Source organism: Pyrus communis, chromosome 15 (genome assembly GCF_041283825.1).
Source record: "Pyrus communis isolate YQ-2024b chromosome 15, ASM4128382v1, whole genome shotgun sequence".
NCBI classification, from domain to species: Eukaryota; Viridiplantae; Streptophyta; class Magnoliopsida; order Rosales; family Rosaceae; genus Pyrus; species Pyrus communis.
The window spans coordinates 42455238-42475489 of record NC_142579.1 but is presented as its reverse complement, the minus strand read 5'-3'; the positions used below and the strand labels follow the sequence as shown (position 1 = coordinate 42475489).

At 38.1% G+C, this 20252-nt stretch overlaps 2 protein-coding genes across 5 annotated transcripts; one reads left to right on the top strand and one right to left on the bottom strand.

Annotated features, from left to right (window-relative positions):
- Nucleotides 1–1873: 1873 nt before the first annotated feature.
- LOC137740756 (5'-3' exoribonuclease 3-like) lies at nt 1874–10456 on the bottom strand. 4 transcript variants are annotated; one of them, XM_068480888.2, is made up of 23 exons: nt 10020–10456; nt 9766–9868; nt 9454–9530; nt 8556–8747; nt 8290–8409; nt 8100–8162; nt 7787–7936; nt 7412–7576; nt 7188–7265; nt 7019–7105; nt 6284–6544; nt 5963–6058; nt 5478–5573; nt 5326–5396; nt 4886–5014; nt 4736–4812; nt 4603–4643; nt 4412–4486; nt 4163–4320; nt 3669–3785; nt 3352–3427; nt 3037–3143; nt 1874–2921 (listed from the first exon to the last, which is right to left on the bottom strand). In XM_068480888.2, exons 1-23 carry the CDS (start codon nt 10221–10223, stop codon nt 2255–2257), a joined length of 3210 nt encoding a protein of 1069 aa, XP_068336989.1. In that variant the 5' UTR covers nt 10224–10456; the 3' UTR covers nt 1874–2254. The 4 variants fall into 4 exon arrangements, with proteins under 4 accessions (XP_068336989.1, XP_068337585.1, XP_068338279.1 ...); XM_068481484.2 differs by having other exon boundaries at nt 3669–3773; XM_068482178.2 differs by having other exon boundaries at nt 9454–9514; nt 10020–10368.
- A 3558-nt stretch (nt 10457–14014) lies between these two features.
- On the top strand, nt 14015–17613 carry LOC137742917 (ATP sulfurylase 2). Its single transcript, XM_068483056.2, has 5 exons — nt 14015–15048; nt 15680–16085; nt 16280–16540; nt 16784–16870; nt 17194–17613. Exons 1-5 carry the CDS (start codon nt 14480–14482, stop codon nt 17329–17331), a joined length of 1461 nt encoding a protein of 486 aa, XP_068339157.1. The 5' UTR covers nt 14015–14479; the 3' UTR covers nt 17332–17613.
- The last annotated feature ends 2639 nt before the right edge of the window (nt 17614–20252 follow it).

The following is a 20252-nucleotide window of genomic DNA, read 5'->3' as shown; positions in this document are numbered from 1 at the left end:
CGCGCATGCCGAGTAATTAATAAGCTAACTACGTCATTCAATTGTATGCGGGCATGCCCAACTCGTCGGCCGAGGAGTAAAATGTGTAGATGTTACGTTGAGCGCGTTGCTGACTTCTTGATCTTGCGACTACTGCCGAGGAATGAATGTTCAAGAGATATTCTGAGCGTTTGCAATCATTGTTGTGCCTTGCTACTTTTTAGTGTTTTTTAATTTAGTTTATTTTTTGTAACTTGAAAAATTCATAAAAAAATATTTACCGGGCTTAATAAATTGTAAGACCACTTCCAGAAGGCTTATAAAGTTTTACTTAATCCACATGCAAAAAATCTTGCGAACATCAAAAATTTTCATTTTTACGAAAATCGTGAGTTATAAGTCATGGGTTTTTTATTTTATTTTATTTTATTTAATAATCAATTTTCCCAATTTGTATAAAAACCGTTGACAACCCGATTTCGTCCAATCGAACCACGCTGGTATTTTCATTGGTCTTGGCATTCACCAGCATGCGTCATAGATGACTTTATAATGACCCATCAATCAAGGTGCAGCTTCGAAAGTCGTTTGTTTAATGGACTTGATTATAACAATATTCATGGGAATTAATTAATTCCAAATAACCAGAGACCTCGTCAACCTAATATTTTATAGGATTAGGTAATTAATGCTGAACAGCTGAATAACACCTGTTGTCCAATGATCTGTTCAAAGTACTTCTCACTTGATGCATGTGTCTTGCTGCAAATCTTCTATGCGCGATATCTGCATTTTGTAAAATCTCTGAAAAACTTCTGCCATGTAATTCCAAATTAGCAACTTAATCCTATTTATATGTGGCTTTAATAATAGCTTTAGTATTTTGATTACTCTTAATTAACATGCAATGCATGCTTCAGCAATAGAAATTCAATTTATTTTATATATATATATATATATATATATATATTATAAGTATTGACTCATGCGGATATCATTATTTGAATCAGGACAAACCGACGCCCGTGGCTGAATGCAGCTCAACGTGGATCAAACATTCCGAGCAAAAGAGGCAAACCAAAGTCAGCACTAACCAATCCTTTCAATTATTGAGAGAGAGAGGGAGAGAGATGAATGGGACCCCAACTTTCCCACCGCCCGACCATTACGAGCTGTGACTGTGGTGCACTCGTGCGCTTGGTTGGTTCTGATGAACCTTATAATTTCATATCTTGGCAGAACATATACGGCTTAAAACGTGTACGAGTTTTTCGTGCTGACTTGATTTCTTTTTAATAAGTGTAGTGAGATTAAGCATTGGGCATCCAGATCACATGACCATTCGACCAGACAATTTAAGCTACACTCCAGTCTCTCGTTGTAACTTGATTTCATCATTTTGTGTATGTTGCCCTATACAGGCGTCTGGACACAGGATTTTATCATTTGTGAGACTAAAAACGTTTTATTACGTTTTGATAACCCCGGTCATGTAGCAGGCAAATATTCACTTATTACATCTATTATAATAATCCCTTAGCAATTGGAGCACTATTTGATTAATTGTCTAAACGTTTCTGGAAAAACCGTATAAGGACATTGTCTTCCAGCCGGGGTTTAAGAGAACAAGAAGGTCTTCCTACGCGGCCCATCCGTTTTGTGGTATGCACCACGACCCATTTTTCACCCAACAGTTTAAGAGGCCCAATTAATATTTTGTTTGTAATTGGGCCCCAAACATGAAGCAAACTTAACCTTACTTTATTAGGCCCAATAACATTTTTTTAAATGGACCACTGGGAGAATGAGTCTTTTCGTAACGAAATTTATAGCTATCGAGCTGTTCTCTTATATCTTGGTCAAATAAGAGGATCTTCAACGGTTTCTCTAAATGTGACTCTTTAAGTAGAATTTTTTATTAATTCACAAACAAATCTTAGTATTTTAGTAGCATTTCATCTTTGGAAAATTTTGACAGAGACAAATTCTTGACCAAGAAAACAAGTCACTAATTCTAAACTCCACAAAATGAATGAGAAAACAAGTCTCAATTACAGAAGGGAAAAATTGGAAAAACTCGAACCTCTCCTCTTATCCGGGAATCCACAACTTACACAAACTGCTGTCCACATGGAGTCCGCTACCATGCTGACTCTAAAATGCCAACTGCAGCGGCAATCAAAGCGATAAATAACTTCTGCTTCCATTTTTGCCATTCGGGGCGGGCGCCCGCCCAAATATAGCACAACAATTTCATCACAAGCACAAGCTCGTCCTACTTGTGACCATACCCAGCCTGGGGTGGAGGTGGTCTCCTATTTCCTCTTCTGTCCAATCCAGAGTATTGGTTTCTGGATTGTTGAGGGCGGCTTTGACCTCTGCCTGGGTTATGGCTGACCGGTGGAACCCGGCCATCAATACCATGATGGCTAGGCGTTCCAGATGGTTGGTAACTCTGATAGTTGTTATAGCCACCTGGATAAGGAGCAGCACTGACCCCCGCTGGAGTTTGTAGAATTGGTCTCTCAGGGTAGATTGGTCCATCGTTCTGGTGATTTCCTGATTCGTAGTATACATGCCCAGAATTCCTTTCGTGGTGCTGGGTATGAGACCTGTTCTGAAAGCGATGGCCAGCTGCCGAAGAATGCGGTACATTATACCCACGGTCACTGTGACTTGGGAATGTACTAATATTCGAAGCTCGGTGTTGATGTTGAGGATGGTGGATTGCCCTAGGTGGTGGCATTCTATTGTGTCCCTGATCATAGCCTCCGTTATTTGCATAGGAAGGGTGTGCCGGATAATACTGAGGCTCGGCATAAGATGGTCGATGGGAATGCATCCGATTGCCATACCCATTAGCCTGTAAGCTATTAACAACAAGGCGATGTGCCGATTCCCCGAGCTGTCTTCCAGAAACAGCTCCTGGGTTCTGCCAGGAACTGAAAGCAAAATCTAATATTGTTAAAATACAATCAGAAGAAAAGGAATTATATTACGCGAAGGACAAATGGCACTGCATATCTATCAAAAGCGATTTGTTAAAAGAAGGTCTACCTCGAATTTTCATATGGCTTCCGCCCAGAATCTTCATGCCAAGGCTTTCGCCCGGTGTCTTCATGCCATAAAGGAGGTAAAGGCTTCAGATCCCCCACTGTAACAGTCTGAAGATAACTTGACATCAATATAATGATAAGCATCAAACAGGTGTATAATAATTTTATTATTACTTAAAATTAGAGGCAATGGCCAAGTCGAGAAGTTCATAGGAACACATGCGAACACATAAAGCAACACTCGCAACGCATATGGATAACACCCATAGAACAAAATCTGATTGAAAAAAGCTTAAGATCAATATGGACAATATACCTTCTTCGGCAATATAACACCTGCCGGTGGTTGAGTTATATGCTTATGTACATCTGGTAGTCTGTATATCGCACATCTGAACATCAAAGGGAGGGAATTGCAGTTCAGAGATGCATGATCACTTCTATGTATAGAACAAATCCGTTAATGAAGCCATTTTGTATTATTTAAGGGCACTTCTATTTGCATCCAATAAATTACTTAATACACACATGGACAGATTACCCATCAACAAAATATTGTAATTCGTAATTCTTCTCTCTCTCTCTCACGTACAATGTATATTAAAGCAAATGAATTTCAGTTAAAATACATACATTACTTGGTTGTCCACAATATCCTCCATACTTTCAACAGGAGACCGGAAAACCGGAGGGCAAGGCTCTCCAGTACATGGAGACAAATAACCGTTCATCCCTTCACTGCATGCATCCCTAAATAAAATCAGAAAATAGTCTCAAACAATTCTTAAATACATTGTCCATAAGAAAAAATCAGAACAATAATATGGCTTTATACTCATGCAGCAAACATTACCATCTAGAAGTACCAAAAAATGGACACACTTCCTAGAAAACCATAGAAAAATTAATTTTTGTAAAATGCCAAAATAGAGCATCATTCTCAAGAAAAATATATAAACTAAATCAATTAGCATATGCGGTGCCACCAAAATGGAACACTGGCCACATGATCTATAGTTCCCAACCAAAACAGGCTCAAATAGAAAATAGCAAAGGTATAACATAAAATTCAAATTAGAAATCTGGTTGCTGCTCTAAAGCATAAAGTAAATGCACCGTGAACAAACCTGTACTTGGGATCAATCTGCTCCTTAACTTCAACTCGTTCTTTGTCTGTCAACTGCTTACATCGATTGTCCAGAGAATATATGCTTACAGATAGAGGATGAGACGATGTCACAAAAAGCATCTCAAACATCACACTATTTCTCCTTGTCTCCTCCTCCTACAATCCAAAGCAAAAATTAAGTTAGAAAACAAAATAGAAATACCAAAATCAGTAGTGCAAAGTAAATAAAAATAAATAATTACCGTACCGTCAATGTATGTTCGAGTTTTTCAACCTCACCTAGAAGGCGGACTTCATCAATAAAAGGCAACTTTGCAATACCCTTCAGAAAAGCAAAAAGATGTCAAACTCTGCTCGATAGGTGTACAATATACACAGTAATCATCATGACCATGCGCAAAAGCATATAGTTATAATATGGATTAGAAAGAAACCTACCTGCCATGCATACCGCTTCCCATTCATATCCACTTCAAAGTCTGATAGCAAATAGAGGTTCAGAGAAGAATCTTAGTGAGCAAGTAACAAAAGGGAAATATTCAAACCACCAATATTAGTCAAGCAAACATACCAATAGGGTAAAAATCAATCAGAGGTGAATTTGGATCAGTCATCAACTTCCTGTACTGCTCAGGAAGAGCATGGGAGCTGCAAACAAATTATCATTAGTGCCTTACTTAATGGATAATTTACTAATAAAAGAAATAAATTACAAGCAAACCTTGCAGCAGGAAAAACTCCCAACAGCTGATTGAACGGTTTAAAAGGAGAGCCCAAATCAAAACTTATATTTAGCTGACCAAGGTCCTTCAGATCAGAAGCAAAGGGTGCATAGTGATAGGGGTAAAACCTGAAGGAAAAAAAAAGGCATTCAATGGCATGATTGACATATTTGACTAAGATCATTAATGCAGTTTTTTCAGAAAATGTTACAACAAGATCTCATCTATGTGGCATTATCCTGATATGCAATTGTGTTTTCATATGATATGTTAAAGGAAAAATTGGAAAATATTCATAATCCAACCCTGCTCCTTATACAACACTGAAAAACCCCATCCAAATACAATTAATAATTCCAGTCATTGCAAAATGCTACAGAAGCAAAAGGAACGGGAAGGCCCTTCATGTAGTGAAGGAAGGTGGTTCAAAACTACTCACCACTGCCACGAGCAAACACCTTCATAATAATAGTGCATCACCCAACACAGACCTTCCGTGTATCGCAAAACCTACCCAAAAACACAAATATGAAAAAACTAACAATGGTTTATACAAATGAACATTTGATATCACCAGCAATTATTACGTACAACATCTTTTCGAATTGCATCACGTTCTTCAGGAGTTTTTGCAGAAAACTTCTCTTCATAATACCTATCTTTCCATCCACGTTCTCCCAATTTAACCTAATAATACAAGACAAAAAGAATCACATTACCAATGCGACCAGCAACAAAATGCAGAAACAAAACTCCAAGCTTCTCAGCTATAGTATTGAGATGACAAATATAATAATGTAAACAGAGCTATGCAGCAAGAGCTAATGCATAAACTAGACAACAGTTTTATATTTAGTATTCAAAACTGCAAAAAAACAAAAGAGAACAATGTTGTGATAGGTCGCTTTCATTGGCAAATGGCAATGCATGATAATTGCAAATACTGATTTTACTATGGTTCCAAGATCCAAGCAGATAATCTAAATTATCAAATTTCAAAAAGGCTTTTAAATGCCTTACAAACATACGCCTTGCAGACATCGATATCAAAATATATGTACAGTTAGTAATTGAACCTTGTCTACATTGGGATTTCCAGAGTTAAAAGCATCAGATTTCTCACGAAGAATCTCCTTCAGCTTTGCTTTCATGTCTTCTTTGTTTCCATGTTCCTAGAAGAAAAAAAACAGTGACAGCTTAACGACCACATAGTTAATAATATATAACCAGCAGAACTCATTAAACACCTAACCCTGTTTGTAAAGCAATTATTACAAGATGGTACAATAGAGATTCAAAATTAGGTTAGCGTCAGTAATCAGCATGTAGAAAAGTAAATACAAAGAACAGACTAAAAATGTTTGACATTAAGGTATCTCCTGAGCTAAAAAACATACATCTAGTTCAAGACTGTCCTCAGCTTCAACAATAGCAGCACCGACAGTTGACATCTCTGAAGATAAACGTGCAACCTTTCGAGGATTTCCTTGATCACTAGATTTTCCAGATTGTTGATAGGGTGAAGCTGTAAGACCTGAAGCAAGACGAGATCCCTGAAACCGAGAAACTGGAACCAATGAATCTGGTTGCACTTGAGGTGCTGCATCATCTCCTCTTCTTAATTGCCCTTTTTCACGCTTTATTCTGTCTGCCTGACGCTGGAGAGAGGGGGAATGATTTTGTTATAACATTAAGCATTCTATTCACCAACATAACATCTATTAATCCCCCCATAAAGCAATTCACAGAAGAACAATAACATCCACAGATTTGGAAGGGGCGTCTGCTCAAAAGGCCACATCCCAGAGACCTTTTCTGAGAGCAGATTGATTTTATCTGCCCTCTTTCAGCTCACATTTATTGAGAAAAGTATCCTCCCTCCCAAATACTATTTTCCTTGTGAAAGCTTGAACAATCTATCTGAAACCTAAAGTTCTCCCACCCACTCAAAAACATTCTGAAACCCTAGCTAAGTACCATGCTCCATCTAACTAAACAACCTAAACAGGTGCATTAAATTAAAAATAAAAGATAAAATAAAAAATACTTTAGCCATCATGCAAATCAACGCGGTTATACAATCATGCTGCCATAAAAGTAAAACTGTTTCAAGGGGCTACTAAGGAACAAACCTGATGCAATCGAGCTCTTTTCTGAAATATTTTATCTTCATAAGATCCAACTGCTTGGATGAAATGCTCTACCCGACTCAAATTTGGCTGAGAAAAAAAAAGGCAGGCAAATAAGAACATTATGAAAGAACCTAGTCAACTAAATAACCTACAATAGTCAATTAAATACCTTGCTTCCATCAGTCAGGTATCCACCCAATGACTTAAATTCTTTCTTGTATACAGCCAAAAGCAAATTGATTGCACCCTGAACAATCACCAATGAGAATATTATAACAGAAAATTACTACTCTTTTTGAAGCCCTCCTATTTTCATTTTTATTTTTATGTGAAACAGTTTTTTAAACCTCCTATTTTCATGTTCTATTTCTCAAGCTTAATAAAATTACATACCTCACGAATTTCCAGCGTGGGCATGTGTGGTAAGAAATCGTTGCCAACGAAGAAACACATGAATATGAAATCATCCACGATGCACTCAAAATCAATCTCGAATTGGGTATTGGGAATTCTCATCTCATATTCCAAATATTCTCTAAGAGTCCAGATGTTAAGAAACTGCCATAACAAAGCACAAAGAGATAAAACTTCAATTTATAATTGTCACATAGTATTTCGAAAGTAGGATACAAGTTATTCCACTAGTCCTATTCAGTGAAATGTCCAATTCGCAATGGCTCTAAAATGAATAATTTCAATCCAAAAATAACAACCATTCCTTTTAAGTTTTATCAGTAGCTCTTCAATCAATGTATTGCAAAAAATAACCTGGTACGGCTTCTTGGGAACGGCCTCAGCATCAGCTTTCTCATCAAACTCTCCAGCCTTCCGTTTCACCTTACCTTCACAATTTGCTGCTAAATGACCCACCTGACCACATATGAAGCATTTGTCTTGCTGTCCAGGGGTGAATACAACCTGGAATGTTGCATTTCCAAATGTACAATTACTAGTTGGAATGAAGGTGGAAATCATGAAACACACTGTAGGAGAACTGAAAGTAACGAAGATGCCAATCATACAGAAAAACAAAGTTGAATTGAATTTTAAAATGAAAAATTGCAAAATCATAAATACATACCTCTCGAAGAATTGAAAAATGAACTTCATGGGTAGCCAAAGCAAGCATAATCAAATCAGCATCCTGTAATTGACCACACATTAATAGAATACAGGAAAAACTTACCAGAATAATTCAAGGGTTTTTATAAAGCAATGGATAAATAACTTAGGGGTATAAGAAGATGCATGTAATGAAGGAAGAAACATACCAAACCATAGAGACAATGGCGTGTATTTGGATCATAACCAGGAAGATTTCTTTGAAGACGAACATAAGACATAATTTTGTGTTCACCTTCACCTGGAACATTTGCATCGGAAAGAATAACCTGCCAAGACAAAATATTAAAAAAAATTGGTAAAACAGGAATATTCATCAGCATTGATAGAACAATAAAAATAGGTCCTAATTAGTAATTGCAAAAGAAACACAATATAACTTCAGGAAACCGAGGGAACAAAGCATAGAAAATACCTTAACATTTTTCCATCCTGGGTCGTTGTTTAATCTGAGATGAATGTAATACTGCAATGCTACTGACAAAACAGCCATAAATTGAGTTCCAGGAGTGATGACATTGGAATCAACAACTTGTGACTGTTGTTTTGGAGGAAGCTTTCTCCCCTCCATTTCAAACTCCTCACGCAGCCTTTCTTCTTCAGCTGCCTATAAAAGAGAAACCAAAAATCAATAAATGTAAAGCTTGGCTTCGTTTCTCCTATCTACTTCCCCCATTCCAAGGCTGTGTAACCTTATGGAACAATTGTAACAAGCAAGGATTCAGGAAATCTCAACAATGAGTTCACACAGATAGAATGGGGGGGAGGGAGTTTAACATGCCCCAAGTAAATGGTTCAGGACTAGTAGCTATGTTCCTTCAATTTTCATAATACAAGTTTGAAGATTGAGTTGCCCTCAAAAAAAAAAAAAGTTACTGCAAATACACATTCCACAACTCCATTAAGGTTGTGTTGGATTATCACAATTCATAATAAATTTACACAAACTGCATCAACTACAAAACCCTAACAAACATGACTAGTAAAAACTTATGCATATAACCAGAACTGATGATAGCACTATCAAAGGGTGTTTGAAATAATGATCTTTAGACATTACTTGTTTAACTCCTATGTCTAAACACCACTATGATATCCACTACAGAGGAAAACTTTGTAGTGCCCACGAAATCAAACTGCTTTCATTTGTTTCGTTAAGGTCAGATATATAAACATATCTATTCATCTACCAGTTTTCTGCAATTAATAAACTTTACTACACAAAAGAATCAGAACTAAACCAAAGAAAAAAAGACAAGCCCTTCACATGCAAACACATGGAGGACCCACCTAGCATCCACAAAAGGACGTACCGCGTCTGATGCATCTTTCGCAGCTCTAAATCGCCGAGACCGCTGTTGATTCATTTTTGCCCTGGGGGCAACACCATCTATCAATAATCGGCAACAATTAGCATTACACAAATTTCATACGACAACGCATTTACTTATGCTTTTTGATAAAACATAAGGTAAATGATATTGGCACTCCAAAATTCTCATTCTACACTCCTCACAAATGTATTTTTCTTTCCAAATATAAAAAGTTTGGAGTGTAAAATGAGATTTTTGGAGTGCCAATAACAATTCCCAAACATAAACATCAGTTCTAATTCCAACACTCACCAATAGCCATGTACAATAGCTTTCGAGGCCGAACCATCACAAACAGTCTGTCAATATAATCAAACATGCACTGGAATACCTCATCGAATGTCGAGGGAGAAGGCTGCATCATTCAGATAACAAAATTAAGCCACGCAACCAAATTTACAGCTACAAGGTCAAATTTTGATAACAATCAAAGGGGGGGAATCTTTCCACATAACAATATTTTCAATTCGTAATCACATTGTAAAGAAATTAAATCGAATCGTTACCCTATCTTCTGGGTGGAAACAGGGGTGAATAATCCCGTTCATGTCGAGATACAGATTATCGTATTCCAACCCATTAGGGTTTGGTTTACTGGTGTCGACCGGAATCGATACGTCATCTATCACGACGGGCTCTTCTTCCACGACGTCGACAATAACGAGCGGGTACTTCTCCGCCAACCACCGGTAGAACGCCGGAACTCCCATTGTCAATTGGAGTTAGCTCGCGGGGGTGAACTAACAGATTACGAATCCAGAAAGTGAGGGAAAATCAGAACCCTAACCCTAAATCGCTGCCTGAAACTTCAGCGGGGAAAGAGTGATAATGTACTAAAGGAGAAAGGTGGGCGCCAGTGTTAGCTAGGCGAGGCCGTGGAATTACGGTGCGGAAGTGACGCTTTGACGGTTGTACCCCTGAAAATTTGGAAATTTAAGCCCATGGTTTGGGGATAAGGAACAGGGGTAATTATGTCTTCTCGGAGCCTTGTATTTCGGTTGAGGATAGTACAAATCTAGGGTTTTTGTTCCTTTTCGGTGAACCCTTTGCTAACAAACGAGCCCAAGTCCCATGACGCTTAAGGCCCAATTATCCATTGTGTTTTTTGGGTGCTGAGGATTTTTGGAGAACTATTTCAATCAAGGATTCGGATTATCGGATATGAAATATAACCACTTGCTACTTGATTGATTAACATCTTAGACTCGACCTGCACAAATGGCGATGACAATATGTGTTTGTACTTAATAGTGATGAGGATCCGTCGAGGTTACCTTATTATTAGAGAAAGTGTAATGAGTAGGAGATAATCTACAAGATTTAGGTCTCCAACATTAACTCTGAATATTTTCTACATGCTCTTGTTCGTGCTATAAGAACTCTTCTCAACCTCATTTTCAAACGTTGTAGAATTCTCTTTACGGATACAACATAATACATACGATTTTTTCTTTGTATCTATACGTAAACCCATAAATATTTCTTGAAGAACATTGATGTCTTGTCACCCACTTATATAATGTATCTACACAAAATGTTGGCTCAATTCATTTGCATTCTCGTATTGTGCCTTTTGATGTGAACATGCTGAAAAGTAAAGTGGAAGGGAAAAACAAAATCATGAGCAAAGTGCAATGATACAACTTTGACCAATGTTATCTAAAGTCAACACTTTCAAATAAATGGTCCAAAATGATGGCATATTTTAAACCCTACTATTATCTTCCCACCATCCACACCACAAAAATTGCAAAACTCAAGTTAAATAGAAAGCCACTTGTTAATCTCATTGTTGCATATGGAACACAGATTCGTTTGGGAATTGTTAAATGTAGGGGTGGAAAAAATTTCCGAAAATTCCGAACCGAACCGAAAAAATCCCGATCCCAAACCAAAAATTTCCCAAACCGAAATTTCCGAAATTTTCGGGATGCTATCCCGAACCAATCCCAAAATTTCGGTATGGGATTCGGGATTGGCTTCTCGATATTTCGGGAATCCCATACCAAACCGAAAATATATAATATTAATTATTATATATATTTATACATATATATATTATTCTTTTATAATTGATGCTAGTAGTTTCTAATTCATGCTTAGCAACCTAGAATGCCCTACACCTTGCATATTTTTCATGTTTTGTTTGGTATTCATGTGTGCTGCCATGACTGATGATTTCAGAAGGCTTGATTCTTTTGTCTCTCAACAGATTGCAAAAAGAGTTTAATTAATTTGAATTTTGACTATGATAAAAAGAGTCAAGCATGCCAGTGTTCAATTAAATGGTAGTGTGAATGAAATGAAATTCCTAGTTCATGAATGTGTTCTTGAATTATATATTTGAAGAACAATTCATAATTTCATATTTCAATTTGGGATTCCTAATTTGTCCCAAAATCCCGAAAATATTTCGGGATTCCCGAAATTTGGGATTCCCGAAAATTTGGTTTGGGATTGGTCTTCAAATTCCCGTCCCGAAAAATTTCGGTTTGGGATTCGGAATACTAGTTTCAGTATGGTATCCCATACCGAACCACCCCTAGTTAAATGTGTCATTGATAATACATTAACATAACATCCGCCACACAGAAATGTATTAACATATTATTAATACGTTTTCAACAATAGTAGTGCACTTCTTTGATACTACACAGAACTTTCATTTTTTTTTTTTTTTTTTTTTTTTGTGGGAGACAAACTTGAGTAAAGATGTCCGCCCACTTCCCTCATAAAATATTTTTCACAAAAAAATGAGCAGAGCCTCTTGTTTTATGTCTTTGTTGTTCCACACGATCTCACTTTGGTTAAAAGTAGGGCGCCCTATACCTTCCCATTGTCTAGTTTTAATGTGAAACCTAAACATATGGTAATACTATAATTTAGTGATATTCTATTTTATTTATAAGTAAAAGGTTTTATATTTGATTCATATGAACGATGAATCAAAACTTAAATTCAGTATTGTTGACCTTAAAAACTATCAAGTCTACATGGCGCGCAGGGCGAGTAACTAATGAGCTAACTACGTTATTCGGTTATGTGATGGGCATGCCAACTTGACGCCCGAGCTCGGGCGGGGAGTAAAATATGCTGATGTCGATTTAAGCACGTTGTTGACTTCTTGATCTTATGACTGCGGCCAAGGAAGGAACACGTCTCGGTCTTTGGGTTTTAGAGCCTGAAGACAAGGCTGCTAGTTCTGCGAAGTTCACAAATCGTCGGCGCCAGGTTCGGTCACAGTGATTATATTCGTGAGAGTATGAGCACGCCGAACTGGCACCAGACTATATGGACACAAATACTCGAAATAGATGTATGTCTTGATGGTAAATTTGGTTTGAACGTCGGAATGCCTAACTCCAAAGTGTACTTGTGAATATCCAATCATAAAATAACTCGAAGTTCAATGTGCCGAGCCTAATAACCTGTAACACCTCACTTCGGTGAAAAGGCTAATGAGATGACCTCTACCAACAAGAACTCAAAAGTCCTTGTCGATCGAGACTTGGATAAATAACCAATAGGTCTCGAAACAGTGATATTTATCCAAACTGAAGGTGTTTCTTGATCGACTAATTCTACGGCTCTAGTGTTGTTTATCAAAACTGAAGATGTCGCAGATTGCCTTCACAATGCTGTTTATCCAAACTGCAGATGTGTCGGCGGAATAAATGGGAGAAGGATAAAATCTCAAGGGTTGTTGAGAAGCTCTGCGCATGGTAACTTGTGTGTTGAATTAAAGAAGGCCACAATGTTGCCTGCGACTCCGTATTTATAGCATCCATACTTTCTGCTTGGCACGACCTAATAATTTCGTAGAAACCAACTGAAACTCAAACTCGTAGAATGAAGGCTGATCCGTGGCATAGGTAAAGCCTATCTTCCAGATGGTTGAGTTTTCAAACAAGATAAAAACCTATCCCATCCAAAAGCCTATTCGTGGCAGACTTATCCCATCATAACCAAAAACCTAGCTTGCCTAGGCTTCTTACCTCATCATAATTCCATCAAATCACTTCACCAATTGAATCCATCATGCACATTTCCCCTGACGAAGACCATGTACATGCATGATGGTTCCTTCACCAAATTAAACTCTGAAAAGTAATTCTAATTGATGAAATATAATCACCATATCTCCAGATAAAGCCACATGCTACAACACCATTCACTCCAACACGTCCATGAATTCCAAGCCAATTTGAATTGTACCACCCACTTCAATATCAGAGATGAGACTTGTTTTTTATAATAATTAGCCACGTAGGAGATTGCATGCACCTAGGGCTTTTGATACGATGAGCCCATTCGAATGTCTTAGTGCAATCCTTTGAAGACGGATCAGGTCATCTCTTTTCAAAACAACCAGCTGGATACTACTAACATTAGGTTTAGATATCCTAATGTATATTAAGAGATAATATCATAATTAAAATCACAATATTATTTCTCAATATTAATTGAAAATCCTTTCAACCACTTTGTCATTCAACAATCTCAATTACTCGAGTCAATGATGTAATTTTAGATCCAAACAAGTACATATTCAGGCACCCTGTGAGTGGAAGGGCGGTGGGCTTTAAACCTGTAGCCTTTAGTAGCTTTGGGATCATATTCAATTGCTTTCAAAGCAAAGGCCCATATCAAAAATTGACAAAGGCTACTATTTTCTTCTGGATTCTGGTCCCGAAAGTCCCTCCGACAACTTGAGCGCTGAGAGTTGAGAGATACCCCAGACGCAGCAGCCACAAGCTCACTCAATCCTCAAACGTGTGGGTCTCATTCGGTCCAGCCAAATTTATTCCCCGTCGCACTCGCTTTCCCAACCTGACCGAGATGTTCGCCTCTAAATTCAGAGGCCGCCACATTCCACTCCCCCACATTAACCGGATCTCCACCCTACAACTCCTCCACTCATCCACCACCTCCTCCTCCCTCCCCCCAAATCCCTACCTCCACCAACATGTCTCTCCCCATTAAACTCCACGACCGCCATTTCAATTTCGTCAACAACAACCACCTCGGCATCTCCAAACCCAAAACCAAACTCCCAAACTTGAAGCTCAAATTCCGAACCAAACCCATCTACCACTCCGACCCCATACTCTCCGTCGTGTACAACTCCACAATGCACGCCTCCTCCGCTCACCCGCCTCAATCCGCTGTCATCAAGAGCTCCCTCATCGACCCCGACGGCGGGGCCCTGGTCGATCTCGTGGTGCCGGAGAGCCAGAGAACTGCTAAGGCTCTGGAGGCGGAGGCGATGCCCAAGGTGCGGCTTACGAAGATTGATCTCGAGTGGGTCCATGTCATCAGCGAGGGGTGGGCCAGCCCGCTGCGGGGATTTATGAGAGAAGACCAGTACTTGCAGAGCTTGCATTTCAATTCGCTGCGGATCGAAAACGGGTCGTTTGTTAACATGTCGCTTCCCATTGTGTTGGCGATTGACGACGAGACTAAGGAGAGAATCGGATCCTCGAATGATGTCGGGCTGGTCGGCCCGGCTGGAGATTTGGTTGGTGTATTAAGCAGGTTAATCCTTGTTTATCAGTATTTTACAATTGAGAATTTGGCCGAAATGATGTTTTTCTAAATCTCATTTGCTCAAACGATCAGTTTTATGTATGTGGTCGATAACTGATTATCTAGGTTCGATATTTGATGGTGTCAATATTTTTTAGTCAAACACTAAATTTTATTAGATTAGTCACGGACAGAATTTAAATCCACACTGTCATCCAGGAGCTTAACTCCTTTCCACAATTTTTTATTTTAATTAGTTTAGCAATTGAGATTTGATTGTTGACGATTTTTTAATTTGATATTTATTTTGTTTGCACATGGAAATTTATTATATTCTTTTTTATAATCACCTGATTTCATGCATTTGTTTGTTTATTGTGACTGAAGTAAACAAAAATCAAGTGCCCACTTCAAACCGTGTAAAGATGGGGACTTGTTTCTGCTTTTAAAAAAAGTCAATTTGTTTAATTGTAATTTCCTTTAACTATACACTCGCACATGCAACAGAACAAACATGTTGATTTTTTGGTTATTAATTCACTTGGAATCTCCTTGTGGCAAAAATCATCTGCTAATTAATCGAAAATCTCGATACGCTAGTATAATTTTGTAATCTGTTATATTTGTTTTTTTGTTGCAGCATTGAGATTTACAAGCATAACAAGGAAGAAAGGATTGCTAGGACTTGGGGGTCAACAGCCCCGGGGTTGCCATACGTTGAGGAGGTGATCACTCCGGCTGGAAACTGGCTTATTGGCGGAGATTTGGAAGTACTAGACCGTGTCAAATATGAAGACGGGCTTGATCACTACAGGCTCTCTCCTCAACAGCTCCGGAAAGAATTTGACAGGCGTCAAGCTGACGCAGTTTTTGCTTTTCAGTTGAGAAATCCCGTACATAATGGCCATGCTTTGTTGATGAATGACACACGCAGGCGACTCTTGGACATGGGATACAAGAATCCAATTCTGTTGCTTCATCCTTTGGGAGGTTTCACAAAGCCTGACGATGTGCCATTGGATGTTCGGATGGAGCAACATAGCAAGGTAATGGGCCTGCATTCCCTTTGTATGTCTGTGAATATGCTAGCAAAATATTTTGACCTGCCATAGTATTCTATCTACATCTTTACCTTCGTTTTGTTGAACAGATTTTTTCACTTCTGCATTGAAGTACGGAGATGCATTGCAAATTTTGATGTCCAAAATGGGTAGTTTTTAAATGTTTTGTTTCTGTTCAGGTCCTAGAAGATGGAGTTCTTGACCCTGAAACTACTATTGTGGGTATATTCCCATCACCTATGCACTACGCGGGTCCAACTGAAGTACAGTGGCATGCCAAAGCTCGAATAAATGCAGGTGCAAATTTCTACATTGTGGGCCGTGATCCTGCTGGTATGGGACATCCCATAGAGAAGAGGGATTTATATGACCCTGATCATGGGAAAAAGGTGTTAACCATGGCTCCCGGGCTCGAGAAGCTCAATATTTTGCCTTTCAGGGTGGGTGAAACTATACGTGCTTCTAGTCTTGACATATGGTGCACTCCTTGTGCTTATTTGCTTGGTTGATATATATTATCGGAAATTTTTATGCATGTGTTATGTCAGAGTTCTACTAGTTTGGATGTGATGAATTCTTACTTGGTTATATATGGCCCTTGAGATGGTAGTTTTATACGATGACTTGATATTGGTTCCTCTTTTGTGTGTCGATTAACCTTCGTCTTTAATTATAAATTGCAGGTGGCAGCTTATGACACTGTGGAAAAGAAGATGGCATTTTTTGATCCTTCACGTGCTAAAGATTTCCTCTTCATCTCTGGAACCAAGGTATGAAGAGTATTTGATATTGTTTGTTCTCAATAGCGTATCTCTGGCTCGAGGGGAAATACTGTATCTTAGAGGGTATACCATCAAACTGGCAATGTAGTTCTGTTGGTATAGTTTCGCACCTCACTTGGATAAGTGTGTAAACTACAACGGGTGGTGAATGCCTACCCATGATGAAATTCTCAGATGTTGCTTGCTAGTTGCTGCCTTAAACCTTATAGAATTGCGTGTGCACGACCGTTGAATTAGATATGAGATTACTAATTAGGAAAATAATCTCTCTTCTGTATGCTGTGTATAATTTGGTACACCTGTTGTTTCAGATGCGTGCTTATGCAAAGAGCGGCGAAAACCCTCCTGATGGTTTTATGTGTCCCTCGGGATGGAAGGTTCTCGTCAACTATTACAAGAGCTTGCAAACAGAAGAGGCATCACAGCAACAAGCTGTGGTATCTACTTAGACATCAGTGGTAGATTAATACCAGATTGTTCAGCTACGTTAATTCCAATTTAGCCGGAGAAAGAGCGAAGCCGCTAGCCAGATTATAACCGATGCAGCACAAGGGTAACCTTGGAGAGTATCTTCTATTTTCCAATCCGGTAGCCAAAAGCGTGCTAATGCCTGTAAAATTGATTTTTTTTTTTTCTTGTTTTTTTTCTATCCAATTTGTTTTTGTTTATGAGCTTATATACAGGGCAAGAATTTGCTTTATATAATGGCCGAGTACTATTTTTTCTTGAAATTAATTGTCATTGATGCAACTGATACATCTTGCTTTTGTTTTTTTTTTTTTTTTTTCTCACCTAGTCCAATCGTCAACAGGTTGTACAGAGATTTTGGGCTGGCGGAGATGTATAATGATGGGCTTGCCTACAAGATAAAAGTGAAACTTAAATTATAAACTGGAATGCCGTATCTAAACCAATTAGGCCATTTCTAACCGAGGATTGGTCATAGAGCTCGTTTTAGCCCTCTAGCTCTCCAATTATTAATATTCTAATGAACATTACGGGGTCATATTTGCCTCCATATCCAACCGAGGGCCAAAGGGCCATAGGGCTCGTTTTAGTCCTGTCACAAAAAACCGTCTCCAACCGAGGGCCAAAGAGTCAAATATAATTTATTATTTAAAAACTACAATTTAAATTCAAATCCAACGGCTAAGTGACGTTAGCTAGCCGTTGGATTTGAACCAAATTTTGTAAAATAGAAGTTATAGGAAAAAAATAGAATTAAAATATATATATATATATATATATATATGAACCAAATTTTGTAAAATAGAAGTTATAGGAAAAAAAAAATAGAATTTTAAAAAAAATATGAAACAAATTTTGTAAAATAGAAGTTATAAAAAAATAAGAAAAAAAAAAGCTTTAAATTCATAAAAATAAAAATTAAATTAAATTTGAATACAACGGCTAACTGACTCAGCTAGCCGTTGTATTCAAAATTTTCATACTATTCGTGTCGGTTATAACCGACACGATTGCAATTAATCAAAATTATTCTTGTGTAGCCATTACTATTCGTGTCTGTTATAACCAACACTATTGCGATAAACAAAATTATTCCTGTGGGTTATATCCAACAGTTTTCAGCAAAATTCTGGCCAGCCCGGGCCTAGCTGGAAGGGGCCAGCCCTTTAGCCATTTGGGCCTTTTTCAGATTCTGTGGGGCCCACGAGCCCTCTGGCCTAACCCTCAGTTGGAGACAGTTTTCGGGCTATTTTCGACCATCTGGCCTTCTGGACCCTTCGGTTGGAGATGGCCTTAAGTACTATCATACGGAAGAGTTAAAATACAGAGTAGCTGATTAACTTGAGATACTGCAACAATGTCGTGTGTCATCTTTTCACTTGAGAGGTAGATGAAAACTTTCATATCTCTCATTGCCTACACAGGTAGCTCCTTATTTGCTACTGAACCTACTTCAGCTAGGAAAGTTTAATTTGACAAAGCAAAATGATTTTCACTTTTCTTTTGTCTTTCTCTTTTTTCTTGTAGAAAATGATAGATTTGTTGGATCAAAGAGCTGACAGGATTTGAACTTATGCCGTGGATGGCCAACACTTATTTTCACCACTGTGGTTGGGAGTCACTTGCGTTCTTCTTTTCTTCTTTACTATGGTCTTATTTTCTCTTTCTGCAATACTCCTCTTGTCTCTACCCTTAGGATTGAATGAAGTAAAAAAAAAATAGAAAAATGAATACAAAAGGAGAAACTAAAAGTGATCTACTGGCATTCATTTTCATTGGTAAGTAAGAGGTTTTATGTTCGATTCTCGCTAAAGGCGAATTTGAACCACAATATTATTAACCTATTGCAAGGTTTAGCCCACTTTTCCATCATTTTATGTAAATAGTATCGTTTGTTTAAAAAGAAAAAGAAAAAATGTCTAAATAACATTCTGTCGACAAAACCCAAAGGGCACCTGATGCACAAGTTTCTTCATGCTTTCCAATATTTTATTTCACCATATTTATGCCTCCAAGTCCAATCTATTCAAGTTGGGCTATGGAATCGACCATGCATGGAACGAACAAATGATCCAACCTGGCATTGGACCCTCATATGTAAAATGTTTTCCTTGTTTGTGCTGTGGGTCACTTGTGTTATAGTCTTGTCGACTAATATTTTGCTTGCGATATACAAATTTTGGCCATCTAAAACACATTACATGTGCGCATACATATGGTTAAGCTACATCCATATAAACCACTTTGGTTCTCCAGGTTCCAAAGCTGAGCTGTAATGAGACCAAATCTTAGGTCTAATCTGGAAGAATGACTTACATGCATTTTCAAAATCTCACATGGTGTTTCAAATCATAATTCAATGCCAAGCAGGAAAACATATGATAATATTGTAGCTTCGCCCATGATATGCCACAATATCAAGCCAAAGGGTTATCTAAATCCTTGTCAACGAGGATAGGATTTTCTTTCTCAATCCCTCTCCTCACGTGACATCTCGTGTAATGAGTTGCATTCCGCTTTCTGCTCTGAGTGACAGTGACTTATATATATAATTTTATTTTAGAGAGTACTGATATATGGTACTTTAGCCTGAGCAATTAGATACTCACCATGGAACCGTTGTGTCTCATAGACTTTATCCAGTATCGTGGTATTCACACGTTTCACTTGAATGAACTTGATCAATGACCGATGTGAAATTGGCGGCATGTGTTGCTCATTATGTGGTCATTCCATGTGACAGGGCGCACAAAAGAATGTAAGAATCTCACATCATAATCATAAACTTGACAAAATGAAATACGATCGGTGATTCAACTATTAATTGTTAGGGTTATGTTTGGGGTTATCTTTAAGTGCTTTAATCTCTTTGGGGGCAAATGCACGTGCTAGCTAGTTGGGT

Excerpts from the sequence above, each read along its gene's own strand:
- LOC137740756 (XM_068480888.2), bottom strand. The coding sequence starts at position 10,223 with ATGGGAGTTCCGGCGTTCTACCGGTGGTTGGCGGAGAAGTACCCGCTC. Across the intron at positions 6,059-6,283 it reads AGGACAGTCTTGAACTAGAT|GAACATGGAAACAAAGAAGA; the intron begins GTATGTTTTTTA and ends TTTTTCTTCTAG. Across the intron at positions 4,644-4,735 it reads GATTGATTTTTACCCTATTG|ACTTTGAAGTGGATATGAAT; the intron begins GTATGTTTGCTT and ends ATTTGCTATCAG.
- LOC137742917 (XM_068483056.2), top strand. The coding sequence starts at position 14,480 with ATGTCTCTCCCCATTAAACTCCACGACCGCCATTTCAATTTCGTCAAC. Across the intron at positions 15,049-15,679 it reads TTGGTTGGTGTATTAAGCAG|CATTGAGATTTACAAGCATA; the intron begins GTTAATCCTTGT and ends TTTTTGTTGCAG. Across the intron at positions 16,871-17,193 it reads TCTTCATCTCTGGAACCAAG|ATGCGTGCTTATGCAAAGAG; the intron begins GTATGAAGAGTA and ends CTGTTGTTTCAG.